Source organism: Trachinotus anak, unplaced genomic scaffold (assembly GCF_046630095.1).
Source record: "Trachinotus anak isolate AG129_WGS33_773 ecotype Australia unplaced genomic scaffold, CSIRO_AGI_Tana_v1 ptg000024l, whole genome shotgun sequence".
Taxonomy (NCBI): domain Eukaryota; kingdom Metazoa; phylum Chordata; class Actinopteri; order Carangiformes; family Carangidae; genus Trachinotus; species Trachinotus anak.
The window spans coordinates 15,777,479-15,804,659 of NW_027273875.1; the positions used below are offsets into that span (position 1 = coordinate 15,777,479).

Below are 27,181 nucleotides of genomic sequence, written 5' to 3' on the forward strand. Positions count from 1 at the left end.
CATATAAGACACCGGTTCTGTCAGGCACAGAACACACAGCAGATTAGTCCTGTGTCAGTATTCAAAGCAGTTTTGAAATCACATTTATTGAAATTTTGGATGTTAAGAGACTCTTAGCCCTATTATATTGTAAACACATGACCACCAACAAGAAGCAGTTTTTGGCAATGGGACCACAAGAGCCACCTGGCTCATTTTCACCTGAGCGTTGCCATTCTATGGGGAGGACATGGAAAACTTCCACTGCCTGTCCTGATACCTCACCACCTCTCTCTACTGTCAGCTCCAAACAAAGAGGCTGTTCTCCCATCCTCGTGCTGCAATCCAACAACAGCTACTATACAACAGCATAGCACAAAACACAGCATATGGACAAAATATAACATGACTGTTGTAATCCACACTGACTGACTGACTGACTGATCATATTTCCACTATTAGTCAGCCTAATGCCACATGTTTCTGGGCAAACAGGTTGTATTAGCAGGGTGTTTACAGCCTGCAGTGTTGCCAGTGTAGCGCACTGTGACTAGATTTAGAGACTTGTTTTCAAACAAGACTGTGGACAGGAAGTGTTGAGTTTGTATTAACATGTAATGCAGTAACTTTAACACAACAAAATGCAGCTATGACCAATTCTACATTTCAAATAGAGGGAGTTAGAAATAAAGTAGTAAAGAAATAAAGAAAAAATCTAATAAAAGTCTGGTACATTGAGTTAAATAAAGACTAAACTATTGTGGAACCCAGACTGAGGTTATAAAATCAGGACTGAACCATAGTCGGTCCAGCCATTGCTCTTGACCTACCTTTTGTTTTTTTTGGATGTACTTAGGTTCAACAATAACTGTTCATTGAAAATATTGCCTAAGAATAAAGAGTATGATCTCTTTGGTCTTGGTGACACAGTTTTCTCGAACAAGTTGAAGAGCCATATTTAACGCACATAAAGTGACCATGTTTATCATGTGAAGAGACAATTGAAACAAAGATAAATGATACATTTAAAACAGACTTGGTATGAGGTTCAGGGATGTTCAGGTAATATTTGGACCAAGATGCAGACACTAGACTTGGTTTGAGTGTTGGCAATGTATGTATTAGGAAAAAAATTGAATGTGATTGAAGGTGGGTGAAGGGTGAGGGTGGAGGCAGGATGGCTGTTAGGGGGAGGTGAGATGGCATCAGCCTGAAGACTGGCAGATGAGGAGGCAGCGCGGCCCGGAGTTCAGGTCTGGCTCAGGGGATCTCTGAGGCACAGGAGAGAGTCAGGTTAGCAAAGAGCAAGAGGGCAAACACAAGCCATATTCTCAAGAACATAGCTGGTGGCCTACAGAGCTGCTACCACTGAAGCAGGCTGAACAAGCTGATGAGAAGTGAAGAGTGAGGCAGAGTACCTGTCCAGTAGGAGATGAGTAGATTGCTGTCAGGTGTGCAGGTCTGTCAGGAGCCAGGAGCGTTGGCTGCACTCACAACACACACACATGCAAAGACAAACAGGAAAGAGGAGACAGAAGGGAGAAGTGGAGAGTGACAGGGAAACACAAGGGAAAAAAGCCACTCACAGCCTGAGCCCTGACACATGGACAAGGACCATGTTTCCTTCTGGGACATGTCTCTCAGCACACCATGTTTGTATCCAAGGATCACCTCATTTTCCAGTATTCTCAAAGAATTCACCAAGGTTTTCTTCTATTCTCTGAATATCTATAAGATCAGCTTTTATACTGGTCCACCTGCTTTTGATAATATAACAAATGCAGGTCAGACAATGTTTCCTACAATGCAAGACCAAGTCTTAGGATGCAGACACGAATAAAGACACTTGTGTGCTTGGTGAATTCACCGGTGACTTGGGTTTGGCTGTGTTTTGTTTCCACACAGCAGAGAGAAAATGATGGGGACAGAGGAGGCAGCCAGATGGCTGTGTAACATCAGTCTCTCTTTATAGAAAAACAACAAAAAACTGTGTGCCGTCAAGAGCAATTTGCCAAATTGTTGAACTTTTGTCAACTCTTGTCAACACCACTTTGCCCCTTTGAAAGAAACACAGAACTGTACTTTGCCAAGCACTTTGTATCAACTTCTCAGAAACTTTCTATTGACTTTTCATGTAGAAAAGGTGCCGAAAGTTTATATAAAGGCTGTCAACTAAACCAAAATTTTGAAATGACACCTGTTACTTTTGTTGTGGACACATTGGTTAACTAAACATATAGCCGGGGGGGCTGCAAATAATAAAGTGTACTAATCAAACTGAAGGAAAAAGAAGGGAAAGCTAAATTCGACACAGCATAACTCATATCCCAAGCAGTGGTCAGAGATGAGAGCAGGCACTGCAGACAGAACAGGGTAACACGGCATTTCAACACAGTGCCAGTTACTCTTAAAACTGTCTTCTCAACTTTGACATCAGTTTATGGCCCAATGTGTTTCTACATCTCACCTCCTTAAAAGAGCTATTTGTAAGTTTTGCTATGGCTACATAGCCAATGGTAGCATTAGCAGGTGCTTACTTACCAGTCTTGCCAAGAGCTTCAGCCATTGCTGCTTTTATAATACAAGAGGTTATAATACGTTCTCTGAGCAGCTACTTCTTCAGGGCAGACTGGTAGAAGAAAAGATGTGATAGAAACCAACAGGGTTGCTTTCAATCTCTGGAGACAGCTCTTGGTGAGTAAAGGAATGATGTTTGATGCTGAACTCACAACATTTCTTTTAGACTGGGAAGTAATCAGCCATTAATGCTAATGCTGGCATTAACTAAACTTACAAATAGCTCATTTAATATTGAATATTAAAATGAAGAGGGATACTTCATACATTCCTAAATCTATATTTAGCACTAATATGTAAATTTTTAAGGGTTGAAGATGAAATGAAAATGAAGTTCAATGGCTTTGTCTTAATTTTGTATTCTGTTATTTCCTGGCTTTGGGAATTGACCTTTGCCCCTGTGTTTTACAAAAATTCAGTCTTGCGTTTAAATGAGCACTGTTTATGTAATCACTACTTTAACTTTACCTAGTTTGAGAGAAAACAAAAAAAAACACCTGTCAAAACTCTTATACTATATATGGTCTGCTCATACTATATATACTTTGAGAGTGTGTGCTCTTTGAATGTGCACTATGCATTACAACGTGAGTGTGTATTTGCTATTTCTAAAACCTTGTTGCTTTGCCTGTTAAATAGTTTTATTTGCAGAGATGAAGGCAATATGGCCAGCTGGCATTAAAGGGCTGTAATCCTCACTGGCTCAACTCAGAACTGATATTTGTAATTATATGGAATAAATGTTGCATATAATTTTCCTTCTCATAATACAATTAATTTTGTCATCAGTTCTGTTTATAATCCAGTTTTGTGAATGGGTGCATCCGTAATGTATAAATGTATGAAGTGAAATGTAACAAAAGTTACAAGTAATTACTTAAAGGGGGGGGGCGACATACTTCATTTCGTTTGACCAAAAGAGAAATACAGATATGATGCTGCAAATAAAATTATGTGTAAATCTGTGACTGTGGGTTTAGTTGAATCAAGCCAGTCAGTGGTTACACATGTGTTATAAACTAGGTTCCATGTCAACAGTGAGTTTTTGGGTGGTATTTAGAAAGGCAGGCTGCAGTGTCCTAAATGAATTGACCAGGCTTTAGCAGTGCACACTAATTGAATTCAAAGGTCAATGGAGTGCAGAGTAGCATATCACTCCAGCTCTGATCCCCTGGCACAGACCACACATTATTCCTTACTTTATTTATATTGAAAATGTGAATATTGTTTTTACACAAAAATATGGCTTTTGTGTGTTTTACCATCTTGTTTTAAATAATTACAGATTTTACTGATCACAGATTTGTGTGGCCAACTGACAGGGAGTGGAAAGGAGCTTATTGGTCCTGCAGGAAACCATGACAACTGCTCTGACATTTACAGAGAAATCAGTCAAATCCCACTGATGACTCAATATGCGCAACATCATATGTGTTTATTATTTGTTATAGGAAAGCAGAGTTAAACCCACAAACTTTCATTAAATGGTGGTCTTTCGGCACATAGCTGGCCTTTCTCACTTTCACTGGCAGGCAGTAATGAAATACCCTAAACAGCATTATGAAAGTAACATCCAGCAACACTGAGCTATTTTTTATTTATTTTATTTATTCATTGTTATTGTTCAGCCCCTGCCAGAGGAATCTTCATTGATTTTGTGCTTGAAGAAGTGGAGACCAGTATCTTACCTCATACAACAAAATTAGATAAAAATGAAGTCAGTGTTGTACTCTAGTTGCCTTCATTTAAATTCAACTGTTGTTCTTATTGCTGCTGCTTGGTTCTTATGTAACGCTCTTAATACTCCTCAGACCAAAGTGTCAAAAATGTTATTGCAAAAAAAAACAAAACAAAACATTAAAATACATTAAAAAAGGATATCTTGATTTTTTTCAAGGGAAGGTCGTCTGGTCTGTTGCATTATTAATCAAAAAGGTCAAGTCTCCATGAGTGAGTTAAGTTACAGTGAAGAACGATAACTTCTGACCCTTGGAGTCGAGGCTTCAGTCTTACAGGGTACACTTAATCAAGGACCCAGACACACACACACACACACACACACACACACACATAGATCAAGCTGGTCTGGTCACTGAGATGAAATCATGTCTTACTGCAAATCAGTCTGATGCTTGTCTAATGAGCAGTTTGGCAAAGATATAAGATGAAGAAGAAAATCAATCATGTATAACACCATAGCAAGCCAGAGAATTGACAAATTTGTCAGCTAATTTCATGCTAATTGAGTCCCCAGCCCGGGGGTTATTTTTAACCTCATCACTGCTCCTATCACGTGGAATAGTGAGCCCTTTGCTCGCGTGTCATTAATTGAGCTAAAAACATCAATCATAATTTTCTTTCTCCCCCCTCAGTGCCCGCCAGGATCACCAACATATCAAAGGACGTTACAGTGAACGAGGGCAGCAATGTTAATCTAATGTGCTTGGCAGTCGGTCGACCTGAGGCCAACATCATATGGAAACATCATTCTCCAAGAGGTAAGGGTTTTATTTTATTTTATTTTATTTTATTTTATTTTATTTTATTTTATTTTATTTTATTTTATTTTATTTTATTTTATTTTATTTTATTTTGAATAATCAGTGAAGAGCAAAATTGAATGGATTTGTCGACTTCTAGTCCAGCTTGAATTTGTGAGATGTCATGTTTAAGGTGAGCCTGTGAATATTCTCATTTGTCCAGGTCATAGTATCTCAAAGGAGTTTTAAATCGAAAGCAACTGGACTTGGTTATTTGTCTAGGAAGACGTTTCACCTCTCATCCAAGAGGCTGGGACTGGACCAGTTGAGAAGGAACTGATGAAGCCTCTTGGATGAGAGGTGAAACGTCTTCCTAGACAAATAACCAAGTCCAGTTGCTTTCGATTTAAAACTCCTTTGAGATGTTTACGGTGCAGAATCAGATGTTAGAACATCATAAATTATAAGATTTATATTGTGATTCTTTAAAGGTCCCATATTTTACACTTTTCCAGTGTTTTATTTGAGGTGTTGATATCTATAAGAAGATATATTTGTGGTTTTAAGAACCCATCTCAGTGCTTCTCTCTAGAGCTCTAGTAACAACAGGTTGGTGAGCCAATCAGAAGAGAGGCTCTGAGCTGACGGCTGGTTTTAAGGCTCAGTTTCTGAATACAGGCTGTGTGCATTTCTCTGTGGACTGAGGCTTTGATACTTTCATAGTACTAATATAGAACCTAGACCTGCTTTATAATCAAAAAAGACATGAAAATCTCGTTTAATACAATATGGGACCTTTAACAGAATTTATGTCTCTCTAAAATCCTTACTTCAGCTCTGTAATGTGGATATTTAAGAAGGTTTCCACCATTTTCTTTCACTGTCAAAGGTAATTCACAAAACTAATTTGTTAGGCAAAGCAGCAACAGCAGTACCTCAGTGTAAAGGTGACTGAACCATCCCTCCTACACATGTTGCCTGATGTCGACAATCCCACGCAACACACACCTCCCAACACTTACTTCACATGAATATTCGCCCACGTGCAGAACAGCCATTTACCTCCAGTAGGATATGAATCTGTGGCTTTTGTGTTCACATAGGCACGATGTGATTTATGATAAATAATGCCAGGGTTTAGTCTCTCAACTAAGGCCTTGATTTCTTCTCAACTCGGTGGATTTGAGGGGTTGAAACTGCACAACCTGTGGCCTGACAGCACACAACTCCAATCAACCGTGATTTGGCTGGAGGCCACAGCTGGTTCGGTGTGTTCTGTGTGTTGGCACCTCACAAGCCTGAAGGGGAGCCAAGAAGCTGTGCGCGCCTGCATGTGTGTTCTGTGTTCTAATTGTGTCGACACCACGCTTCTCGCTGAACATTCAGCGGTGTGAGTCATGTGCTGCTTCTCTATAGGATCAGATGTTCAGCCTCCAACATGACATGAATGCTTACAGCACAGCTGGTCCCCCCCCCCACACACACATTATCTGGAACTAGCAGAATCTGGTTCTCACAGCACAGATGCCTTCCACCACCTCAGCCATCTCTTCATTTGCTGGTTCACCGATATTTACTCTGAATATCATGATCTCCTCACAAACCATTTCTTTGAAGTGCATTGTAATTACATTCAAAAAGAACTTTAATGACCACCAGACAGATGGTGCCATTCACACTGTCTGTAACAGCCCTCGTATGTCTGCACCCAATTTCATGTTTTTAATATAGGGTAAACTGGGGTAAGACGGCCCCCTTTACAGCAATGTCTATTCTCTTTTAAAATATGTATGTATATAAATATATATGTGTGTGTGTGTGTGTGTATGTGTGTGTGTGTGTGTACAAGAAGTATGCTTAAGTAAACACATTCAGAGGGTAATTAAATCATAACAGACCACAACTAACTTTGTCATTATAAAACTAAATGTAAAATCTCCCACAACCTATTAGGGAAAGAAGCCCCCCGGGTGCATCTTGCTTCACAAGTCATTTTGATCTATACAAACTTGATATTTATGCATAAGATTAACTTTTGATGTTGCTCTTAATTTTACTGCATCATAAATGTTGAATGACACATTGTTTTTAGTGGTTTGATTATTTCCAATTAATATAAATGGATTGATGAAGAGAGATTCATCACAAGTTGACAACATCTGTCTGTGCTGTTGTGGTTCTGTCAGTCAGGCTTTTCAAAAGCTCAGCCTTCAGATGTCATGTAAGCTTTTTTGCTTCTGAAACTGTGAAAAAAATATAGATCAATGGAAAATACAAACACAAAAGCAAGTGAATAATTAAAATGATGTAACATCACTATAGATACCTATCCTACACCAGTGAAGAATAGCTAACATCCCTAGCTATAATGTTATTATTGTTAACTCAGCTATTCAGCCTTTCTTAGATTATTCAGCCCGAACTGATGAAAATGCATTTTACCATTGGTTAGCTTTTATCTTATAGTGTAAGATGATGGTGTACATATTTCCTCAGAAATCTATCTGACATATGATACGCTACACTACTGAAAATCACTGATGCCCATGGGAGGCTTCTCCCACCAGTAAACTAATTTTGATGCTACTCAAAGATTAGAAAGGCCACTGCTTTCCAAGAAAACATCTGAAATGAAAATTGGCTTAATCTAGGGGTTAGGAGGAGAATTAGAGGATTATTATTATGATTATTATTAATAATAATAATCATAATAATAATAATAATAATTTAACCTTTATTGTTATATTTCAATACGAGCAACTGCAACTGTACTAGACCCATTGACATTGCGATTTGTGTGTTTACAATAGAGGCTGATAAAAGTCACATTAAAGAACACACCCTGAATGTTGACATCCTTTTGTTCAGTGCAAACTCGGCTTTACCCAGAGTATATTCACAAAATCACAAAGTGAGAAGACAGAGGTTCTGAAAATAAAAGAAGAGAAACAAACATGCTGAATGATTATATTATAGAGACTGCCAACAACATATTTTTTTCTTTTTTACAGGAGGAAAAATCATAGAAAATATGTCATGTGGTTTGAGACGGCCCCAGTAGTAGAAAGAAGCTAGAATAGTGACAAATGAAGCAATAGAATCACACTACAATAAAGTTATATGCAGGCATCCATAGCCAAAGAGCCTGATATGCTCAATTTGTGTGTGTGTCATTGTCAACAGGAAAGATAATGGGTTATCTTACTTGACACTGCTCTGAGTTGCACTAATGAAAAGGGGGAGATGTTTGGGCAGCCACAGAAATTCTCACTGGGAGTCAGAGTCTTAACTGTTTTTCCTGCAGAGTGGCATTTTCCTGACTAGCTCCTCACCGTTTGCTTTTCATGTTTGTCACCAGCGATAATGGACTGTTCCCTCAGAGGATATAGTGTTTCTGTCTGTTGGTACAGCGGTGAAGTGAGCAGCCTTCTCCCCGAGTTAAATCGCATTTCTAGAAAATTTCAAATCAGCGATGTAGCCTGCCTTTGCTATTTGATAGTTGTTTTTCCATGGCAACATCATTTAAAATTTCTACACTCGCACGGTGTCAGGAACATGAGCAAATGTGCTGTAAAAGCTGATGATGCAGAAACGAGCCTCACCTTTCACTATGAAAAGTGACATGAGAAAATTGGCTCTGACAAACGCAGAAGAAATATGGAAATATGGGAATAATATTAAAATGGCACTGCCTAATTTGAGCCTGAAATTGATAAACAAAATGTGAACTAAAGTATTTTCACTGTTTAATATGAATCCTGTTGCCATCTCACCATTGAATGAAGGGAGACACTGAAGCCTCTCTGCTAACAAATCCTCTAATAGAGATGGTGACATAAGTAAGAGTTGTGCGGAGAGTAGCAGCCCATAAAATGTTGCCTCTGAGGTCGTTCACTTAATATATGTATTGTGTCAGTTTGAGCCTCACCTTTAGTTTGTGCGCTGCAGCGCCCATTTCAACTCAGTGGGGTCTACATAAATTATTCAGCAGTGTCCACTGAATCCCTGGCTGCTGGCCACTGAAAGGATTAGGAGATATATAGTGTGGGAAAACAGTTTGTTCAGGGGACAATACAATATGGATCCCTTCAGCCCATTAAGGCTCATTAAAGTGGACAGGTTGTGAATGTACACTGTCTCACCTGTCACTTTGCGCCTTTCCTTTTCAAATGACTACAGACTGGACACTGGCTGTAAGGTGTGCTGTCCTTTAGCAGTGTTGTGACTGAGCTGTTATTGGTACTGGCTGTAAGTTACCAGAGTGATTTTTCTTCTCTGTAGTGTTGCAACAGGAGCAATAAATACTGTTGTTATGTGACAACCAGCTTCAGTTTCACAGATTTTTATAATTTGTGGAGCACACTCTTCTTTTTACCCTGTATTCTAAAAATTCTGTTTTATACTAAGACATTTACAACAGCAAATGAGGAATGTTGTTTTTTTTCTTTTTTTTTATTTTTAAGACACCAAATGTCTCTCTTTCAGTCAGTTCCCCACTTATATATTAACATGCGAACAAGGTAAACTTAAAATGACTAACAAATTAAACAAAAACATGTTAGCATTGTCACTGTGAGGATGTTAGCTTCCTGGCATTAGCATTTAAAATTTCTGCCACTTGGAGGCAGCAGAAAGTTGTGAAATGGGGAACTTTACTATTTTATGGATCTATATTTCTTTTTAATTCTTTCATTTACCTATTTATCTATTTGGACATACATAATGTAATGTAACAGGTTCAAACAAACCCGTACAATGTGCAGAACAGTAAAGCTGTGGTCTGAAACTGACTACGTGGCCCCACAAAGCAGAGGGGAGCTGGACACCATGGAGATTGAGCTGGTAATTCTCTATGGGGTCATCACTATGAATGAGAGCTTTCACATTGTCATGTTTTTTACATATTGTCACATTGCTTGTATAAAAATATCCATCACAGCTGCTTTAAGTGTAGCCATATTATGCCCTGTCAATGCAAAATCTTCATACTGAAAGTATTTGAAAAAAGTCATCTTGGTCCAGTTTTGCAAAAATCAACAGCAACTTTAAGCAGGACACCAAATGTGTTTTTTAACATTCAACCAAAACCATGATGTTGCTTTTGGGCTACACCTAACCAATTCAATTCAATTCAATTTTATTTGTATAGCGCCAAATCATAATATATAACTACAATGGATATTTATAATGCATGGGTGGCAGTTAATCCATAACAATTTTACTTGTGACTTATGAGCAGGGTAAAATTTTAGATTTAATGCTCCATTTCATCTGCAGCTTCTCACTGATTTTACAGGACTCATACCTCCAGATCTACTGCCAGACCTGATATCTTCAGTTTTGAAGCTTGTTTTCATTCACTTAAAGAACTGTTTGTCTAAAATCAGCCTCTCACTGCCCTTTTTTAGTTTATGTATTTTTTTTTTTTTTTGTTTGTTCCAGTTGTTTTATACTCTGTATATTTGTGGAAATCATGGATACCTCACAATGGCCTCAGGATATAAACCCATCTCTCTGATGTCAAGGTCTTGAGCTTAAACCCACCATCCACCATGACTGCTTCCATTTAATTTTCAAGTTCAAAACAAGTATGTTTGTTTGTTTAGTCCTCATAGAGCTGCCTTTGTTTGTATTTCCCATTGATTCATATTTTTTCAGAGTTTCAGAGGCAAAAAGCATACATGACATCTGAAGGCCGAGCATTTGAAAAATTGCCAGTGTCGAGCCTGACTGACAGAACCACAGCCGCACAGACAGATGTTGTCAACTTGTGATTATTCTCCTGATGAGTGCCATTCATGGTGTTACACAGCAGAAATGAATGGCATGCTATTTGCAGCTATGTTGCCCTCAAGAGAGAATAATACTCCAGCACTGGAATAAGATAAAGTGTGTGCACAGGTGTTTCTCTCAGAAAAATAAAAGAGGAAGGTTCCTTAGAAAAATGACATTTTATGACACATCACAATGTGCCTCCCACACTGGAAAGAAAGCCTCACATGTAAGTCTGTTGTTTTAGCGGAAGAATAGAAGACTGGCCCTTTGAGAGTTCCAATATTCATCAGAACTGGGGGAGTAGTGATTTTTATAGTCTGTTTCAAAGAGACAGCTTTAATATCCCAATATCAATGCATAAATACAACTTTCTAATAAGAGTACTGGAGCAGACAGAAACTGTTTTTAGGGGAAAATAGATTCATTTCTCTGCATGGTTTACCTACCAAACAGTTCATTACAATGACAGGACCCATCACATAGAAATAAAAAGCTGGATAAAATAATAGGCAGTGTCTATATTAGAGCACAGGGTGCAAAGGAAATAATGAGTGTCTTTGACTATTTCTGACACGTGCACATGCAAGGGGTGGTACGCAGCTGGCTGCAGGTCTATATGTTTGTTTTAAAATGCTTCCAGATTGAAGAATGACCATTCATCACAACATTTCACTTTGTTCACTTGTTGCTTAAATGCAATGTGCCAGAGACATAGAGCTTTATATTTTATATTAGAAATGTCAATCTTAAGGATTTGTATCAGGGCCATCTGTGTATATTTGGATGGATGGGTATCAAATAAAATAAAGATTATCATAATTTGATCCTTTTTTTTTTTACTGTTATATCCATCTCTGCCTGCCAGTGTTTCAGCACTGCCCCGCTTTACTACAGCCCAACCCACAGTGTGAGCATCTCACTTCTTATCCAAGAGAAAATTGTTGTATGTCGAATGCGAAAAAGTAATTGCGCTGTCTGATGCAACTGACTTTGGGTTCTGACTCCGAGGTTGGCAAATTCACTGAACTCCAACACTAACAAATCTGTTATCTCGCTCTCTCTCATCAGCAAAGAGCAGTGTGCGGTACATTCATTTTGGCTTGCACCAGTCAAAATGACAAACAGGGTCATATCAGGTGTCAATTCAATTCAGTTCAATTCAATTTCAATTCAGTTCTATTCATATCGTGTATAATCATAGCTTACATTATCTCAAGGCACTTTACAGAGTCAAGTCAAGACCATACATTATTATAGAGAGAAACCCAGCAGTTCTCAGCATGGGCAGCACTTATTGACAGTGGAGAGGAAAAACTAACTTTAACAAGAAGAAACCTCCAACAGAACCAGACTCAGGGTGGGTGGCTGTCTGCCTCGACTGGGGGAGAGAGGAGAAGGAGGGGGAGAGAGGGGGAGAGAAGAAAGGGGGACCAGATGTGTATACTGTTGTATTCAAGAACAGGCAGTCTGGTTGTTCTAATGAAAATAATAATACCAAAACCCATAGGTGTAATAGTGTTATTAATAATAAGAGCAGATACCTGAGAGAGAGAGAGAGAGAGAGAGAGAGAAAGGAGAGGCATAAATTATGGGTCACTAATTGTCACTAATTAATATTAATTCCTTTAGCAAAATGATGACTAAACAAAATTAAAGTTGTCATCTGCAGGCCAGACCAGAGATTGTTTGTGAGGGAAAAAGCCCCAATCTGTAACACCACTGCACAGATGCAAATGTGCAAACAAATTCAACAATGTGATACATTTTCTCTCTGGCTCTCTCTTATATCAAATTGATGAATTTATCCTCATTAACTTAATAGTTTTGAAAAATAATATGTCAGAAATAGCAGCAACAGCTGCATTTCAATGTGTCAGATACATATTTTATCAACATTTCAGCAAATACTCTACAAGTACTGGATCAGTGAGACTGTCCCCCTGTAAAAGACGAGCCCATAGGTCATCAGTGCAGCAACTTATTACTATAGCTGTAGTTGTTATGAAGGGAGCAAAGGAGGAAATCAGATTATGTCATATGAAGAGCAGCAAAGTCTAGTCTATGTTAGGAGGCGGTCAGGGTCGACAGAACACAGGACTTTGACACAAGCAGTGTTGGGCAAGTTACTCAGAAAGAGTAATAAGTTACTTAAGTAACTTTACAAAAATATTAAACATTGCACATTTAGGGTGATACCGTAGCTTCCTGTTTTGTTATTTCAGCCCAGACATATTAAACAAGGTCCTGATGTTTAGAAGTGAAATAATAATCATATCTCACAGCAGCTTCTCAAACCTCTTATCAGACAGTCTGTTCCTTGTCAGGGTGAGCACCAAACCTCCTCAACTAAAAAGCCGCTCTTCGGGTGAGCTAGATAGTGCCAGAGTGTTGTACTTCATGTAAATGTTTTTGACATTTGAGAACTGGTTCAGAGTCTCAACCTCAGATTCCCTTGACCTCAGTTGGTCCATTACTTCTTTTTCTGCCGAGTAGCTGTCCTCGAACTCTGTCTCTAATGCATGAAAGTTCATTTCATCATGCCTGGCTGATGTAGTGGACACAGAGGAAGCTCCTCTGCAGGAGCGCAACACTGCTGTCAGAAGCTCCCTCACAAGTTATCTCTTACCGTCATCTCTCATCTCTCAGCCATTGGAGTTTGAACTTTGGAAAACTAGCAGCTGAAAGAAGAGCCTCTTTGCTACACAGGACATCAGCAGTACAACATCATCTTAAAATAGCTACCCTTACTAATCCTATCAGCAATGCTGACAGGATTAGTAAGGGGAAATATTGTTCTGTTTTACAAATTGTAATCCCTTACACTACTCGTTACTAGGGAAAGTAATAATATTACAGTAATTCATTACTGAGTTAACCATCCCACAACTTTATGACAGGGAAAGTCGATTACACCTGCTGCCGTATGGGATGCAATTTCAGGAGACCGTCCCATGGACCAGATCAGAGGGTAGGGACAAACAACCTAATGGTTGATCATGTTGGGGGATCAGCATATACCCAATGTTAAAGGACCTGACTGGGACATCCCCAGTTGATATAGTAACAGTTCTGACTCTAAAAATGACACATGTTATCATGGCACTAATGCTTAGCGCCCTGCTACTACTAGCTTATTTGCCTTGCCAGTCACAGCTAGTGACATTAAGACATCAATGGTGTGGCCTATAGAGTACGACTGCTTCCACATGACCTTGCTATATATCTTGCATGCCTTTCACCAGCAACCATCTCGACAAGAAAACTGCCAACTTGTGAGGACATGGCGAAGGACCACATACACGGAACAGTCTCATCCTAATTGGTTGGAGAACATGCATACAAATTATAGTGAGTTGTCAACCCTGTATAACCCTATGAAAGGGTAAAAGCCTGTGTGACATAGAACAGTTAATTATACATCTCATTCATATATGGGCAAGCAGTCTATTCTGAAAGCACTTCGCCACAGATGTACGGTCTATAATTATAGCATAATTGGTTAAAGTCAAATTTATTAAGGGCTGTGATAATAAAACAATATTTTTCAATAAAGCAGATGGTCTAATTTGCCATTTCCTTCATCCAAAACATATGTAACAGGATTTAGTTTGTCTCTTTACTTTGACATTGAAGCAGTTGCTGCTTTATAGAGAGGACACTTAACAATTTATGTCAATTGTGAGAATCACCCCACTAGACATTTTCATCACAATATGAACTGAACTTCCAGCACCGGAGAAAATCTCAATTAAAAAACTTGTGTTTAAATTTGATGCTTTTGCTCGTTACCTCTTATTTCTATAGATGCACTGTATATGCATATTTCTTTCATGAAACTCTACACTCATGGACAAGCACCTTAAGGTCATCATTATTTGGGGTTTGAGGACCTCCTGATCTGGACCCACCCCTCCCACACCCACCACCCTCCGCTGTTTTGTGGCCATGGAATTGCACACACATACACATACTCTGTAAATTTAGCTAGACAACGCCCTGTGTGTTCAGAAGTAGTAACGACCCAATAAAGGAAGATTGAGCCTGATTAAAATCCTGACAAGTGACTTCTTGAGATTGTGCAAATAATCCCTTAACAGCATATGCCTCTGTAAATGAGTGAAATCCAACATTGTGACCAAAGGGTAGAGAACAGTCAGTTTGTACTATTGTTCCCTGCTTCAGCATTTAAATAGTGTTGACCCTGGTGAGCGTTGGTGCCAGATATACGTGGTACTTTGTTGGAGGGGGACTGGAATAGAGGCGTAAGCAAGAGGCTGTTTGAATACGAGGAAAAAACGGAATTACTAGGCTTTGCCACTGTGCAGAGGAAAGCCACTGTAATCAAGAGAAAAGGCCTATTCTCCACAAATATTTTGCCTTGATTTTCAACTTTCAAATTTTGGTGAATCTTTACTGAGCAACAGAGTATCTTATAAAGCAATTCCATACAAAACAGAGCCAAGTATTTTTGCTGTGCTTTTGTGCAGCAACCAAGCTGTCAGCAGCTACCGAGTTGCCCACTATTATCCATAAGAGGCTGGGGAAGCTTGACTTACCCTTTAGGGACAATCACAAAATAAGAGAGCAGAGATGAAAGGCAAAAATAAAGCCATGCCAGGCAGAATGCTAGAGGAAAACCCTTACGTGTTTGTTCCCCATTGAGCAAACACTTTAAATCTCATGATGGCTGACTTCGCCAAAGAGTCACTTCATAACAAGAGCGTCTGTGGACTTTTTCAGAAACTCAGAGAGATCCAAGTCGAAAGACCAAAAGATCAAAATACATATACACCTCTGTTTAGTGCTGGGATGAGTCAGCCAGACTGTAACATTATGATAACAGAGTCATAAAACCTGGTAAAAAGTAAGTGATGCTACAACAGAACTGCTGCAAAGGGAATTAAATAATTTGGGTTGTAAATACGTCTCCAAAAATGTAAAAACTTCAGTTAGTATTTTAGAGTTTGTTATTTAATATCCTTATTATTTATTTATGTTCTTGTGGCCTTGCATTTTTATTTATTTTTTTACCCTAATTGTAAGCATATTTCATACTTACTTGGATTATAACAAAACATTTAATTTGTTTTTTTTAAGCCCAGAATGGCTGCATACAAATGTTCATTTTGACTGTGAGTCAATGGCCTTGGGTTGATGCTTTTGGATTAACCATAGAAAATCTCAGTTGGTACCACCTTAAAGTGTTTGGCATGACATTCTGTTTAGGCTTAACCGCCACCTACAAGCTTCTTCCATCCATCATTATGCATCTTGCTGCTGTGAAGGCCACCTCAGAGGATTAAGACCTCTGTGCAGTCACACTAAATTCCCAGAATTTATGACACCTAATGTCTGCAGGTTTTGTGAAAGCCAACAAGTAGAGATGTTCTGATACCATTTCTTTTTCCCTCCCCAATACTGATTCTGATACATGAACTTGTGTATTAGCTGATACTGAGTAACTGGTCCAGTACCATTGCATTCAAATACTGATACTGTATGGATCTGATACGATTGCTGTCATTGTTGTATGACTTGGCTCAGGTTAAACCCTTTGTACAACATGAACAAATACATCAATGTCATAGAATATTTCTTTGTCATCTAATTTGAATCTAATTTTAAGTCTTTTTTGCTTTAAAACAGTAGCTGCATTGGCTGTATCGCTACAACTTCATGTGTAGGCTACTGTTTTAGAGCTGCATAGAAGATTTGCAGGAAAACTACTATTATATTCAGGTGTGAAACTATAAAGTTTATTAATAAATTACATGGTATCAGATTGGTGCATAGACTGGTGTATTTGCTGATAACCAGTATTGGAAGCATATCCGATACTTGTATCATTATCAGAACAATTCTACCAGCAAGACCTCAAGCTGAGACAGTCTCTGAGTTCCTTAGCTTATCAATATAATGATATCAGCACCCTTGATTACTTGCCTCCAATTTAAAGTGTGATCTTTATCCTTACAAAGTGTGCCTGTGTCACACGCCTAAGTTTAACAAAGCCATGTACCATGTACATAGCAGCCTTGCAGGTTCATTACTTGCTTCACTGAAAACAAGGTCTCACAGTTTTAGTTGTTCATTTTAGTTTGAATTTGTTATGATTATGGTTCTCTGGGTTTCTACTCTACTTAATTCTGACAAAAGAATTTTAAAAGTAGGAGTCTGTGCACCACAACACATTGCTTTAATTAAAAAAAAAATATATGAAGTAAAATAAAATAACTGTTAAAAAATGCAGCTACTTCAGTTTCTCTCACATAAAACTGGGTCAAACTAATTGGTGCCTGATTGCCAACCAATAAAGAATTCACTGGTGCAGGGACTCAACTGTGCTTCACACAACAGAGCTATATCAGTCTTGTAATGATTTAAAAATTTATCTTCCATGCATATTCATGAGCTTTCTTTTATTATTATTTTATTTTGAAAGGAGGACTCTGTAAGCATTTTAAAGGTTTTAGCCCAAATAACAAGGTGATGTTGACCAACACTATAGGTAATAACTATAAACTGTAATATTATGGCACCTTTCATGAATGGATGCAATATGATGTGCTTTTATATTAAAAAAAAAAAGAAAACAACAGTAATTAGGATTTTATACAGTATGGTAAAAGGGATTTCTCTTAGTCCACAGTTTTGAAAGGATGCCGTTGCAGTGTCTGTGAACACAGTGGTGAGTGACATGTTGTAAATTTTGTCTCAGGGCGTCCTTGAAAAAGAGAGATTCTTCTCAATGGCCTTCCCTTTATAAATAAAGGTTTGAATGAAAATTCAGCATCAATGTAGAGTTTTAGTCAGTGATCAATTAATATGTAAGAGCTACCAGAATACTGTGACCTTCTCACAGAATCAATGCGTCCAATAATCAGTGGCGATCCTAGACTCTGGGGGTCGCCAGGCAAAGAATCCCATCCAGTCTGATAGAAGACCACCCCCCCCACTGTATAGTGTCTTTATGGGAGGCTTAAGGGGGAGTCTTTGCTTAAGGGGGAGTCTTTGCAAAATGTGGCAGTATAACATTTGCCTGATTTGTCTCTCCTGAAAGTAGTGTGAATTTGAGCTTCCATGCAAACCTTGGATATCCAGCCTCATCCTTGGACCTGCCTCCCCTCGTGTTAAGGGCGGGTGTCAGTGTTGCCAACTTTGATGAGAGGATGAAGCGGATCTTTCCTTCTGGTCACAAAAACAGAAAAAAAGTAAGAAAAAAAAAAAATCCATGAGAGTGAATTGCAGGAACAACAATCGGGTAAATTTGCTCTCTCCAAGTTTGATGTCAGCAAATAACAGTAGGCTAGTTAAGGTGCTACATTTCTAATTTCTCTACAAGTCTGGTCTAATGCAAGATTGATTAGCATTGACTATTGATTAAATATCGAATTACAAAATGTTGATTAGTGGTTATCTGAGTTACTGCAGCCTTTCTGTCAGCTACAACCATCAACAAGGTATTTCCATCCATGGAGCTGTCCCTCACTGGATCTGGATCTTGTTTTTTGTTGCTGTCTCCATTCTGAGGAAAAACTGAAGACACTGAGTGTTTAGAATGTGTGAAAATCCCAGGAGATCAGCAGTTTCAGAGACACTCAAACCAGCCCGTCTGACACCAGCAATCACGCCACAGTCAAAGTCACCGAGATCACATTTTTCCTCATTCTGATGTTTGGTGTGAACATGAACTGAAGCCTGACCTGTATCTGCAGGATTTTATGTATTCCACCACTGCTACATGATTGGCTGATACATTAATAAGCAGCTGTACGTGTGGTTAACTAATAAAGTGCTTAGTGAGTTCAATACAATGTCTTATTTTATTACATTTTTTTAAATATAGTTTTTCACTTTTGCACTGTGTGGGGATCACAGGGTGTGTTCCTATCCCCCAGCACCTGGGATTGAATCTTCAAAAACAATATGGTTTGTGACCCCTTCTGAGTGCTGTGGGAGTGTTTTTTCTTAAATCCAGCCTTTAGTTTAGACAGCAGTGGCTCTGTGGCAGACGGAGCATTAAAATGAATGCAGCATGTCTTAGAGGCCAAGAGGAGTGCAAACCGAGCCCCTGCCTTCTCTTCTACAGCAGTTGGCAGTAACATTAACTGATTGTTAATCATTTTCAGTGAAGCTACAGTAGCAATGAGTCAGTAAACAGACGGATGTCACGTCTGTAGAGGGATCGCTTTGGTACTGAAAGGCAATTACTATAAATCAGACAGGGTCTAGCTCTGGGAGATGCTGATTGTTAGCCAGCCAGGCTGAAACACAGCGCTGACGAGTGAAAATAAATCATATAACATTAAAAGAAGCATTTACCAATAACCTGTTCAGTGGCCTGTGTACTTTGGGGAAGTCTCCAAGTAAGCTTTCTTTTCAAATTTATTGGCCAAATGCCCTTCTAAAATCACAGCGTGGGAGTGTGGGGTGTTGTTTGGCTGTTAGAGAGTAGCATGCGTTTGTGAGAGTACAGGGTGCTGATGTAGGTGTGCGTGTTTGTGTGTGTGTGTGTATGTGTGTGCGTGAGTGTGTGTGTGTGTGTGTGTGTGCTTTGCAGGGGACCTGGAGGGCTACTCAAACTTTCAGTTTCACCCTACCACCCACGCATGGTGCAAAAGGCTGTGAGAATGAAGTGCCAGGCATTCAGAAAAACTATGGATGAGAGTTAGTAGAAAAAAAAAAAAGGGAGAGGGTCTGAGTGCAGCAAGTCCGTGAGTGAGTCGGAGATGAAGAGAAAAAAAAGTTGAGGAGGAACAGAGGGGCACAGGGGGCTAAAGGACAGATTAGTGCACCAAGGAGCTCCCAATTTGCTCTTAGCTGTGTCTTATACGGAGCATTTTGCAGGTAAAAGCCATCAGAGAGCTTCAGACAGGTGCAGACTGCTCTGAGGGAATGACTTCTGCTCTCCTGTCCTCATCATTAATCACAAAACCAATGTGAGTAATTCTCCCTTGAAACAAAAACATTAATAACACATAGTAGGAGGACATTTGCACTCACACCTGTTTCCCTTTTCAGAGTGGTAGACGGGAGGGGTTGTTCCTACCGTCTTATCTTTTGACTGTGGGTTAGGAGGAATAATGTTTCCTAATTAATTGCTATATATCAACATAATGAGTTGTTGAAATACCTGTGTTGTAGAGGGCTTTTATTCAGGTGAGGGATCTGGTGAGGTTGGTGAGGGATCTGCTTTAATTCATTTGAAAGAGATGCTTGGTTGTTTGAAGACCTTTTCATTGAGAAGCTCAGCAGTAGAGGCTCAGCAGTTTGCTAATTAAAGGTCCCATATTGAATAAAGTGAAAATAAAATCTCCATGTCTTTTTTGATTATAAAGCAGGTCTGGGTTCTATATTAATACTGTGAAAGTATCAAAGCCTCAGTCCACAGAGAAATGCACACAGCCTGTATTCAGAAACTGAGCCTTAAAACGAGCCGTGAGGATTTATGTAACTTTGTGATGTCACAACAAAGCAGTCACCGCCCTCAGCCATGCCCCAACCCCAGCCCACCTGGACCCACCATCCAACCTTGCAGGATTTAGTTTCTCTAAATGTTTATCTGAAACCTGCTGTATTTTTATTCAATCACTCAGAAAACAGTCAGCCAGTGAGCCTCTTTTCTGATTGGCTCACTGACCTGTTGTTACTCAAGCTCCAGAGAGAAGCTTGGGAGAGGAGATGTAAAACTACATTGAGTATGGTTTTTGGTTCTTAAAACACAAATATATCTTCTAATGGATATCAACACTTCAAATGAAACACAGGGAACCTGTAAAATATGGGACCTTTAAACCTCATCTAGTATCAGTTACATTTAAAGCACATTCTTATTCACTCATATAAAACCCCTGCTGCAAACAGTCTTTCAAGATTGTAAACAACTGAGAGGGATATTTTGCAGAATCTCGCACTAAATATTTGGTCCTAAAACAAGGATAGTGATACATTTTAAACAGACAGTTGGTTTCAACATGAATGTAAAGAAAACTACTGGGCACTTTGCTACGGACATGTCTCCTTCAATATTTGTCTTCACAGTAGTGACCTGCCAATATTTTAATCCTCTACTGGGAAATCTCCCACCATCGATACCCACCCAGAATTACTGCTCCTGCTCACTGAACTGTACGCAGGAGGAGATAACAAGTAATTTAGGCATGAAGGACACATGAAATGTAAACCTGTTGTAGTGCCCGAGGTGTGTTTTTAATCAGCTGTTGTTGCTCCATACACTCTGAGGATTCTCCACTGCTTTAGAATTCGGAGGATATCCAGCCTTTTGTGCCCTGCTCTCCCCTCGACAGCGTCTTGTTTCACTTCACTAATGCTTTGTCTCTCTCTGGGGAGGCGTGTGCAAATCAAAGTGGATATTTTTCCATAAAATGCATCAACAATTCTGAAGTTACACAATGTGTTGTGCTTTTCCTAAAGTTATTATCTCTTTGAACTGAAATGTCCAGATACCAAAAGGGGAGGGGCGAGAACATGTTGAGTACACCAAAGCAACACAACTTAGTAAACACACATAAGATCTTAGCAAACTCAGAAATTAAATTTACCACAGAGAGAAACCATTGGACAGAATGTCAGATTTTGGTGTTTGCACCATTAGAGACTGTATGCATCTGATGCATTTGATGCCATCTGATAACTGATAACCTATAAAACTCCTTGTTAACATTGGTAGAAATCACCTCAATTATCTCTCTAGCTGTCACAACTTCAGCCAGGCTTTAGCTTTTCATTTGTCTGTTTCCTGTTTTGCCACACTAACTCTCTTGTGATTTCAGACTCTGCCACTCCCTCCTGCTCTGCATTACCTGCTGATTTCATTCACCTGGCCTGGCCTGCCCCCTCACTCACCTGCTCCTCATCAGCTAATCAGCCCTTAGTATATATACACACACCGGTCCATTTCCCTCAGTTCTTTGCCAGATTGTCTAGTGTGTTTACCTAGCTCTCCAGCATCCCGGTAGTCTGATTCTGATCCTGTTCCTGTCTGTTCGTGTTTTGACCTACCTTTTGGACTTTGGACCTTCCCTTTTGCCTGCTCCTACTGGATTTGTTTGCTACGCGGACTGACTACCTGGTTTGACTTCGGCTTGTTCCTTCACCTGAAGTGTTTGTGTCGTGCTACTGGGTTCTTGCCTGCCACTTTGTGGGACCTGACCGTACTGTCAGGTCCCACAAAGTTCCTTCATTGGTGAAGGAACGGTGTTTAATGACAAGCCGAAGTCAAACCAGGTAGTCAGTCCGCGTAGCAAACAAATCCAGTAGGAGCAGGCAAAAGGGAAGGTGTTTCATACTACTTATACTAATACTATGTCCCTACCATGATTGACTGCTACAACTGTAGCCACTTCTACAGTTAATTCACTTGCCAGAGACAGTGCATATATACACACAGGGGTTAAATAGAGCTGAGCTGCGTCTCCTTCAATTTCATATCATCATACCACATATATATTTTAAATCTCCCAGTAAATGTAACAGCATATGGATGAGTAATTCGCTAGTGTCACAACTTCAGCCAGGCTTTAGCTTTTCATTTGACAGTACTGTCAGGTCCCACAAAGTGGCAGGCAAGAACCCAGTAGCACGACACAGAAACACTTCAGGTGAAGGAACAAGCCGAAGTCAAACCAGGTAGTCAGTCCGCGTAGCAAACAAATCCAGTAGGAGCAGGCAAAAGGGAAGGTCCAAAAGGTAGGTCAAAACATGAACAGACAGGAACAGAATCAGACTACCGGGATGCTGGAGAGCTAGGTAAACACACTAGACAATCTGGCAAAGAACTGAGGGAAATGGACCGGTGTGTGTATATATACTAAGGGCTGATTAGCTGATGAGGAGCAGGTGAGTGAGGGGGCAGGCCAGGCCAGGTGAATGAAATCAGCAGGTAATGCAGAGCAGGAGGGAGTGGCAGAGTCTGAAAGCACAAGAGAGTTAGTGTGGCAAAACAGGAAACAGACAAATGAAAAGCTAAAGCCTGGCTGAAGTTGTGACACTAGCGAATTACTCATCCATATGCTGTTACATTTACTGGGAGATTTAAAATATATATGTGGTATGATGATATGAAATTGAAGGAGACGCAGCTCAGCTCTATTTAACCCCTGTGTGTATATATGCACTGTCTCTGGCAAGTGAATTAACTGTAGAAGTGGCTACAGTTGTAGCAGTCAATCATGGTAGGGACATAGTATTAGTATAAGTAGTATGAAACAAAAATGGAATCTGACACATATAGAGAACATTAAATCCAGTCTCCACAGCTCAAACAGCAGTCATTCAAATGTAAGAAAACATGGCCACAGTCAGAAAGTTAAGTTTCAAAGTTATGAAACTGGATCATTTGGCAGGACACTTGTTTGCACATATTGTTCTGGTAATGGACTACAGATGCCTACCTGGTTGCAGAAGGCAAGGTTGAACAGTTAGTTGACTTTAGCCACACCTTGAGGGAACTTTAGCCAGTGCAGATGCAGAGGCAGCTGTTTCGAACAGACCTAATCAATAATGCAGCAGCTCCTCGGAGGATCCTCATCGAGCCCAGCTGGAACAAGTGTCCCAGTGTTTACCAGTGAATAGTATAGTAAGTAATAGTAAGTTTGGGAAAAATGGTGGATACTACCTCAACATGAGCTGGTTAGCTCTTCTTACATTTGAAGTCCTCTGCAACACGAGGCCAGTGGCTGTCTGCGGTGCACACAATAGCTCACCCATCTAGAATGTGAAATTAATGCAAATGAATTATTTGAAGCATGTCTGAATCCTCAGGTTAAAAAAAAAAAAAACAAACAAACCATAAAGGCCTCTGATGATTGGCCTTTTTTTCAGCCTGAGTTACAGCACCTGCACTTCATAACTTCAGCTCTGAAAGGCTTTTAATTCACTTGGTGGTTTTAATTTGGGGAAAACACCTATTGATTGATCATTGTTCTCAAGAAAGGTCATGCATTTAAAATGAACACAAACGGATGGGGGTGGGTGGGTGGGAGACTACTGAGCAATTAAATTATGATGCAGCGGGAGGCGTTGTTGGATGAGGCGGGGTTCAAGTGGCCTAAACAGGGGAGTTAACGTGAGCGAGTGCAGGAAAGAAAAGGGAAAATGATTCTGCTGTCAGAGGAGGCGTGCGGTGTGGAGGGAGGAAGGGAGGGCATCATGGCTCCAGGCTGCTGTTGTACCTCGCTTAATAGCGCAGATCGAAAAAAAAAAAACAGACAAACAAACACACACTCTCACACACACATGGAGCACATAGAACAAACAAAAGCTTGCGCACTAAGGCACACAAAGGTGCACTGGGTCCTAGCTGCTTTTCACAATTTGCGCAGAGCATGGCGGTGCCCATGCTGACACACATAGGACTTAATTTTTCAAGCAACTTATTGAAGGTGTCAGGAAAGTCAAACACAGGATGAATATGAAAGGATATTGTGTTGCTGCGGACCGGCAGCGGTGATAGCAAACCTTTTGTTGAAATGAGAAATGGAGGAGGCTGTGAGACACTGGCACTTATTGCAAGGATGCTCTTGTGAAATATCTCTGTCATACACAGGTGTACCATGGTCACTCATAAATGTGATAATGGCAGCAGTCATTAGGCTGCCTCATGTCAGTCAGATATTGATCTACAGGTGTGAGCTGGCTGGTCTGTAAATCTAAACCTGTCTTTGTCCACATATCCTGAGCAGTCACACATTTATGATTTGCATAATCTCAAGAACCTGTGGGAGCTTAATTTTCATGCTCCTTCCACAGTTCGTATATTTTAGTCATAAAATCCTGCAGAGTTCATTGGGTTGCTGAGTCATGTCCCCCCCCCCCCCCCATATGTCCAATAATATGGTTGCATGTCACACTCAGCACTGCTTGATTAAGCTTATTCACATTTCAAGTTTGCAAGTGTATTTATGGAGCACTGCAGGAGTCTCACCTTGCCCACAACTTTTATTTTTCCTGCGTTCATTATTTGTCAAACGTTTAGGCGACCTACATACTGGCAAAGCGCAGTCATTTTTTTCATAATTAAGCCGTTATCGCGCCATAATTAGGGCATTGTGAAATAAAGTGTAACCATTTTTCAATATATAATTTGTTATGCTCTGCTGAGAAAGCAAAAAAATTTTATCACCATATATCAAATTACATTGTCCCCATTCTGTCAAGATGTGAGAACCAAGCCAAGAAAGTGGAAGTGCTTTCTTGGCTGTGAATTTTTTATTTTTTTTTCTTATGCTTGGGGACAAAAGTGGGACCCCATCTACATGACTTTGAATTTGAGGCACTGGAATGAACTGATATGATTAATCTCTCTCATTTGTTTTTGAGTTGGGCATTTTTGATACATTTCAACTGAATCCAGCTGAATGGTGTTTTGGGCTTTCCTTTCTCCTGTCAAGAGCAGCTTACAGTAGTGTAAGGTCATGTCCCGGTGACTTTGTTTGGCTTATCAGTTGCATGTTGATCTGAAGCTCTCAAAGGTGAATACACTATATAATGAACACACCCTCCATGCTGCTGTCTGTCTGAGGAGCAGGGGGACGTCTGTGTGTCAGAACCATGTCAGACCTGTGATAGAGATCAGTGCCACGCTGCTGTCATTAGGATGCTAATTTATCTCCTCCGACATGATGAAAAGTGGGAGGATAAAGACGAAAGCAGCGTCTGGTGGCTTTGTTTCCAGTTTAGTGATAATCAAAGCAGAGAGAAACAGAAAGGCAAGTCACACACATCTACTGTTGTATTAAAATGACTGAATTCCACTTACTTTAATTAATGCTTTAATTACACTAGTGGATAAATAATTACTTAATAAATCACAGTTTTCTTCCTCCTACATCTACATTAGGCAGATATTAACTTACATTTTACCTGGATTACAGAGTAATTAAATGAATCAGTGGATGCATTATTAGCAGCAGAGGAAGTGTGAACCCACACCTAATGATGGGATCCACTGAAATAAGCCTCCTGTGATTATTTAATTCACAAATACATCTCTATCTGCTGGAAGTGATGTTTATATACTATTGATCTGCAGTAGCAAATATGCTTCACAGGAACATAATTCTACCAGTGCTGTGTCAGTGTAATTAAGAGACATTGTAATGAAATTTCACAAAATGTCTGTAATGCCATCATGTTTCATTTGTTTCCCTATATCCACTCATGGAGTCTACATCACGATCATGAGGGGTTGTGTTTAGGCACTTGGCGAGACAGAGATTCCAGTGGTGGTTGAATATGGTTGAACATGAGTAATGAAGTAAACCCATTTAAGTTAGAAATATATTTCCCTAAACTAAGACAAAACATGAAAGGAAAAAGAAAAAAAAATCATGTTTAGGTGTGTGTGTGTGTGTGTGTGTGTGTGTGTGTGTGTGTGAAAAATGCTTTGGGCTACATGTTTGTATGATTGATGCTAAGATAATAGAGCTGAGTTGAGCTTAACTGTTGATTGTTAATTGCTTACAATTTGCATTCTTAATTTCATTTTCCAAAATGGAAAACATGTGAGAACAACAACAACAATAATAATAATAATAATAATAATAATAATAACAATAATAATAATAATAATAATAATAATAATAATAATAACAGAAAAACAGAGAGAGATAATGTGTTGAGCAGAGGAGCCTTAGTAGCATCCCCCAGATGCCAAGAAGAACGCCTTTTTTGATTTTCTCATTTTTAATTTTTTAATTTATTTATTTATTTGACGTGTGTCTGTGTGTCCTTAGCTTTGTCCGCCCATCATTCACCCTCCATGACACCTGTCAGCAGGATAAAAACAGCATGGTCTTTCCCTCTTTCCCTACATCATCACTGAACATAATCCAGGCAGGAGTTATGTTTCCCTTCAACTGTATCTAGCTAAAACTAATTGTGTACAAACATAATGTCTAGGAGCAAGGAGACAGGATTGCACAAATTCTTAACACCACCAACATAATTTGAAAATACTAACAGTTCAATGAGATCCCTGTGGCTGCTCAGAGGCCAGCTGTGAGTGAATGAATGACTGTGAGTCCATGGCTCCTTACCTGCGTCTTAACATCCTAATTGTCCAAATAGGTTGATTGATTGGAAGCATAAAATGTGTTTTAAGAACCATTTTGCAATCACAGAGTCATTTTTATTTTTATTTTTTTAAGTCAGTTCTATGCCAGCACCCCATTTCCTGATAAAGTCTCTCATTCTGTGTTTTAATGCCACAGACCTGTCACTGCTGAGCTGAAGCTTTTATGACTGACAGACCCTCAGACAGGTAGTGCTGTTCTAACAGGGATGACAGGGCATCTGCAGAGAGGTGAGGAATGCTACATGCTAAGTGGCTGTCACGCCTTGGGTTGCAA

At 39.6% G+C, this 27,181-nt stretch overlaps 1 protein-coding gene across 2 annotated transcripts in view; it reads left to right on the forward strand.

Annotated features, from left to right (window-relative positions):
• opcml (opioid binding protein/cell adhesion molecule-like) overlaps positions 1–27,181 on the forward strand; it is a 292,619-nt gene that overhangs the window by 239,852 nt on the left and 25,586 nt on the right. For both annotated transcript variants that reach the window (XM_071460453.1, XM_071460452.1), the window contains one exon: positions 4,929–5,054. In XM_071460453.1, coding sequence (XP_071316554.1) covers positions 4,929–5,054 — 126 coding nt within the window. The remainder of the gene's footprint in view (positions 1–4,928; positions 5,055–27,181) is intronic.